Below are 6,312 nucleotides of genomic sequence, written 5' to 3'. Positions count from 1 at the left end.
CTGTTCACAGGAAAACGTGAGCGAAAAAAATACTAAACAGGAGTTTTACATCGCAACTTCTAGTGCAGCATCAACACTGGCACGCTTCTCGCAATGCAGTTACAGCAGGGCCAGTATTGACGTTGGCAAGAAGCTGCGGCGATCAAGTCGTGTCGCTAAATTAATCACGAAAAGCTCTTGCTCTTCGGAGCCGTAAAGCTCTAACAGAAGTCTACGAATGCAACAGAAAGCCGAGGAGCAAATGACCAAGCCAGCCACGCTCCAGCGGCTCGTCTGCTCCGTCCTACTATGTAATTACTCATTTTGAAATCAGGCGGCGCTGGGTGCCAGATTTAGGCGCGCCCTCTGGGCAGCGCAGGTTCCGCATTCCTATCATCGCGTCGAAAAAATTTCCTGCTAAGCCTTTTCCTAATCTTCGTAGCCTTATAACACTCCGCTATAATCTCATTCCTTTCCCTCGACCATAGCCACTAAGTGGGCATTGAATCATCGACTATACATTCTTTCGCTCAGGGATTCAGATTCTGTGCCATACAAGAATGGAACCATCTTCCAGCAGAACTCCTGAGTATTCGGGTTAACTAACTTTTTCGGGGTGCTCCTCCGATCGCAACTAGTGTACTGAGGCTCGGCCTCAACTTTTGTTCACATTGCGTTGTGCTTTAAAAAATGCAACCTTCCTGCCCTTGTTGTCTCGACATTCAGGGGCTTTTTAACATTTCCATAACTTGTATATTGCTTATGTTGTCTAACGTTTATCTCGCTGTTTCTCTTTCGGCACCACTCCATCTCTGTAATACCTTTGGCACCAAAGGGTAAAACAAATGGTATGAAACTACTTTAAATCGCAGCTTCAATCGCTAACCTGTAAGTAGCGTCGACGTTCAAGGCAGTGTTCGCTTACCGTTTGTGAGAGGTAAGGCTATGGATTTCTCCATTTAACTGAAGCGTTTTGTATCGAATGTGGTGTGTTACGCAGTTTCGTATGTCCACATCGCCAAGATCTACGAGGTATAAAAGATAGCGCAATGCAGTAAAGGTGGTTCCTCTCGTGCCGCTCAGTGTGAGTGTCTTGAAACTCGAAGCACGTCCCCAACATTTAGATCGATATAAAGTATATGTTCTCTTCAGACCACCGAAAAAACCTGCGTGTCATATTTTAGGTATTAAAGCGTGACATTCTTTCACCGTGAACACAAATAATTCTCGTGCATAATTTCACCCACTGACGTTAACACAATGTATAATTCTGTTCAATTGCATGTGTCATTAAAGCAACAGAATGCATTGCGGAAATTCATAGCACAGGTTTCAGTAATTTTAGGACGTTTCCTACGCCCCACCGCCTAGCAGACTATCGCATTAGACGTCACTCAGCTCAGGCCACAGAATAGCGTTTCATTGGATCCCTGGACACCACGGGCTCGATGGAAACGAAAGGGCTGATGCTGAAGCAAAGATCGCCCTCAGCAATGGCCTCCGTGCAGTTGTGCCTTTCCTTACCCAAGACACCACTCGACTCCTTTAGGAGTTTGTGAGGAGTGCGATGGCTAGATACTTTGCCCAGCCAGATGCTCAGAGCATCTGCCTTTAGTAGCTAGATACGGCAATGACAGTTTTAGCTTCGCGTGCAATTCCGCGCCCTCATCCATGCGTGCTGCATAGACTCAGCTTAGACGTAGCATTCACGCGCAAGTAGTTACATTTAACTGGAATAGCGGACTCCCCGGGCTGTACCTCTTGTGGCAATTATTAAGAGTGGGAAGCACGCACTAACTGGCCACCCAGTATATGCGCGTAAAACATTAACGTTGGCCACTTCCTAGAAGCGATTCGACAGCAGGCCACTCTCGAAGGACTCACTTGGCTGCAGAGTTCGAAACCTCTCCAGGAAACGCGGGCGTCTTGACGCTTTTTGAGCGACACGGGCCTCTGCTCGCGATTTCGATTCCAACGAATCTGCCCGCACATATTTTCATCTCTCTTCTCACGACGTCGTCTTGTCCTGTATTTTCTTCCACTCTGTCCGCGTCGTTGCGCTGTTTGCCACCAATATGTACCACCAACTCGCCCGTTTGGCTATTGTCCCATTACTACCCTCTTCACCCTCCTGTTCTCCTTCTCCAGGCAAGAGTAGCAGGCCAGATATTCCTCTTTCTAGCCGACCTCTCTTCCCTTCCTAATAAATTTATGTGTTTCATTTTTTCATTGCGGAACACGCTATTTCATGCAATCTACCAAGCGGTCACCCCAGAGTCACATCCGACAACTCTACCACAGGCGTTGCTGTGAGTGCCCAATGACGGTGGCGTACCAGTACCAATCTGCCGGTGCCTCGCAGTGTGATGCCAGTGGGGCAGTTCTCACTTTGACACTTTCCTACGGAGCCCCAATTCCTCGCTTGCTGAGCGCTCTTCGTCTCGAACCACGTCAAGTCCTTCCAGTACAATAACTCCGAGCCTACAGCTAGAACTGCGGCTCGTATGGCAGAAAGTATGAGCGCTCACGCCACTGACGAGAACGTAGCATGAGGATAAAAATTATGCAGGCACTCGCATAAACACGACACTTCTTTGCAGATTTAAGCTGCTGAATGAGTTTTTCTCAATTCTTTTCTGCCAGGTCAAACCACGGTTTCGTGATGTATGTGCCTGCACTGCCCGCCTTCTTTGCACATGCTAATATTTTCCTTTATATTCTCTGCTTTACACCACAATAAAACAGTTAGCAATAGTGCTTGTTAATCGTCGTATGTGTCTCCTTCCTTGCCCTTTGTATGTTTTCGCGCTAATTTCTTACAGCTTACAACTTGCACAGTTACAAGGTGGGCTGCCGCACTTATTAAAGGGACACTGAGGAGAAATTGAAGTTGGCTTGTATCAATAGAATACCAGCTCCTGATCAAAAAACGCCGCTCTTACTAAAACCAAAGCTTTTGTACGGTAGAAAATAGCAAGAACCAAAATACAGGTATTGCCACCAAAGGCCAATCTCGCAAGTACAAGTGTGGCGACGTCATAGGACAAGAGACGCCACCTTGGAGGAATTTTCCTTTCTACATGGAAGTCGAAAATCTCTGAGGCTGACAAAGGAAGGTAGCGCGGTTCAATATTGAAGTACGTTTTGTTTTAAATCCAATAGTGCACTTTTATCACACAAGCAAGACAGACAAAAGACAACCTGAATGTTGGAAGCAAAACCCGGGTTCGAACCCGACCGCGGCGGCTGCGTTTTTATGGAGGAAAAACGCTAAGGCGCCCGTGTGCTGTGCGATGTCAGTGCACGTTAAAGATCCCCAGGAGGTCGAAATTATGCCGGAGCCCTCCACTACGGCACCTATTCTTCCTTTCTTCTTTCACTCCCTCCTTTATCCCATCCCTTACGGCGCGGTTCAGGTGTCCAAAGATATATGAGACAGATACTGCGCCATTTCCTTTCCCCAAAAAACCAATTATTAAAGAAAACCGACGCTTGGCGGCGCCACAGGCGCCCAGGAGAGTTTCGATTTGTTATGGCGCTTCGCGTCTATGAGTTTTGGTTGCCCCGTGGTATTGTTTCTGACGCGCCTCGATTTACAAGCGCCGAACAGCAGAGGAACTCCAAGTGTCACTTCAAGTGCTAGTTAATTTCTGAAGGAGCCTGTTAAGGCGGGCAAGATGATCGCCACTGTCGATGAAAAACTATGATGGCACGACGGTCGGTGATCATACAAGGCAGCTCGCAGTATAAAGACATGTGTCTTCGCACGCTCACCCGGCGAAACATTCCGGCTGTGCCAGTCAACTTCAAACTTCTTAACGGGAATCGTTTATTAGGGACGGGAACCAAGGTACAAATCAGTTAAGAAAAATTGCTGATGACCTAGCTCTGGTAGGCCAGGATTTACGTTGCGAAAGCGCGGAGATATTTGTATCGGAAGAGTGCATTCACTAGATGCGCCTTTATCAATAAATTTACCGTGAGACGTCGTGGCGGAGTCATTCTACTTCCGGCCACCGAGCGTGACGGACGCAGGATCATGAGCTCCCACGGAGCGGCGATAGCGGCCGTTGCCGGCCGCGGAAACAAGTTTGCCAGCGACGCTGATAAGGATTACGAGATCGTCCTGCCTACTCTGCCTACCGGACGTGTGGTTTTAAACACGGTTTTTCTGCACGGGGACGTGCGTGCGAGACCCTACAGGGTCGAAGACTTCAGAGACGCCCTCGCCAACGCTGGTGCGCTCCCCGACGTCGTGGCGTTGGGGGCGTACCAGATAAACCACGTGTGGGCGGTGACCTTCAGCACCGCTGACGCCGCAAAGAAACTGGCCGCCACGAAGGAGCTGGAAGTCAAGGGACGCCGCTGCATTGTTTTCGATCCAGAAGACCACCAGGTAAAGCTGCGCCTCCACTGGATGCTTCACGGCGTCGCCGACGAGGACATCCGTACGGCATTCGCGGCGTTCGGCAACGTGACCGAGGTCACCCGGGAGCGTTGGCGCGTCGCCGGCATGAAGGAGAAGGGGTCCACCACGAGGACCGTGCTTCTGAAACTGAAGCCAGGTGTGAAGGTGGACGACCTGCCCCACCAGGTACGAGTCGCTGGCGAGTTGGCTCTCGTGGTGGTTCCCGGGCGGCCGATGCAGTGCCTTCGTTGCGGCGGCACGGGGCACGTTCGCCGCGATTGCAAGGTGCCCAGGTGTTCGAAATGCCGGCGCTATGGACACTCGGAGGCTGACTGCGTTCGTACCTACGCGTCGGCCACCGGGCATGTAGCAGCGAGCGTCTCCACAGAACTGATGGACGTCGTCGAAGCAGAGGAGGCAGCGAGCGGTGCCGACGACACGGGCAAAGCGGAGGGGGTGGCGGTGCAGCCAGTTGTTGCGAGTAGCAACACCGACACGGCTGTGGCTCAGGAGAGCGGGTCGCCAGCTACTGACCCATCTTCGACGCCTGTGGAAACGCCCAAAGATGGAGCGAGCTCGTCCGTGCACGTGGAACGGAAGGCCGCCAGCGAGAGCCACGACGAAAAGGACTCCCGCATGAACGTCGGCGTGACTACACCTGCGAAGCGGCCACACGCCGAGACCAAGGCCGACGGGGAGAAGGCAGCGGAGCCCAGCGTCGGGGAACCGCCGGCAAAGACGCCCCAAGCACGACGGGCCGGTCTGAGACCGCGCCCAAAAGTTCCGGCTGAGAAGCGTGGCGGCGACAAGGCGCCTCCTGACCAGGAGCACGTGCTCGCGCCGGATGACACCGGCGGCGACGGCATCGTCTAGCGACATGCTAGGCGCGGGAGGTAAGCACCGTGCTTTCGGTCTCTTCTTCCTTAGTTAAAATGGCTTCTGCAACTCCGTTTAAAGTCGCCACCCTAAACGTCAGAGGCCTGGCAGGTAAAAGAAAACAAAGCCAGCTGTACAGACTTATAACGGAGCAAGATATTGATATACTGGCAGTGCAGGAGACTAAAGTCGATGGTGAGGAAGAGACCGGGAGCATGGTGCGACGTTTCACGTCTAGGTATTTTGCCGTCGTTAGCCATGCTGTAGGCACATCGGCTGGCTGTATTCTTTTTGTTAAGAAGTTGCCGGGAATAGATGTACACGGTCCTCATTCGTGCTTGTCGGGTCGACACGTGTCCATCGATTTTTCGCTCAGTAACATAGACTGGCGCATTGTTTGCCTCTACGCTCCTAATGTGGTTAATGACCGAGCCGCGTTTTTTGAAAGCGTCGAAGAACGGCTTCGCACTGACAGACAGCTGATTGTTATGGGCGATTACAACTGTGTCCTTAGTGCGCGCGACAAGACAAGCCTCCGAGGTTTCCGAGACAAAAGCACCGAAGTGTTGTTACGAATGATTGTGAACTGCAACCTCGAGGATGTAGCAGAGTGTCTTGAAGGAACGCGTGCTGTAAGGTACACACGATTCGAGGGCACAAGTCACGCACGGCTAGACCGCATTTATGCATCCGCGGAAACTGTACCTAAATGCAATAGTTATGTAGTTATGCCGGTATCATTTTCTGACCACTGTTTGGTTCAATGCTGCATAGGATTCATTAAGAAGGGGAATGGTTTTTCATGGGAAATGTGGAAGTTGAATGACAAGCTACTTCAGGACGAATTTTATAACCGAGCTGTAAGGGAAGAAGTAGCAAAAATAGAACCAAGTAGCAACATGAGGATATGGCAGCAGTGGGAGCTCACTAAGGAAACTTTAAAATTAAAAGCAATAGAAAGAGCCACTTGTATACGTCATCAAGCAAAACAACAGGAAATTGAGCTAAAGACACTGCTTCAGAAGATGTTAAAACAGGAATGCCGAGCG

The 6,312-nt window shown here is 50.7% G+C and overlaps 1 protein-coding gene across 1 annotated transcript; it reads left to right on the top strand.

The window, feature by feature from the left end:
• Positions 1-4,018: 4,018 nt before the first annotated feature.
• On the top strand, positions 4,019-5,260 carry LOC144095477 (uncharacterized). Its single transcript, XM_077629206.1, has one exon. The coding sequence runs from the start codon at positions 4,019-4,021 to the stop codon at positions 5,258-5,260; it is 1,242 nt and encodes a 413-aa protein (XP_077485332.1).
• Positions 5,261-6,312: the final 1,052 nt, after the last annotated feature.

Source organism: Amblyomma americanum, chromosome 6 (assembly GCF_052857255.1).
Source record: "Amblyomma americanum isolate KBUSLIRL-KWMA chromosome 6, ASM5285725v1, whole genome shotgun sequence".
NCBI classification, from domain to species: Eukaryota; Metazoa; Arthropoda; class Arachnida; order Ixodida; family Ixodidae; genus Amblyomma; species Amblyomma americanum.
The sequence above is the reverse complement of the archived record's forward strand: the minus strand, read 5'-3'. Positions and strand labels throughout refer to the sequence as shown.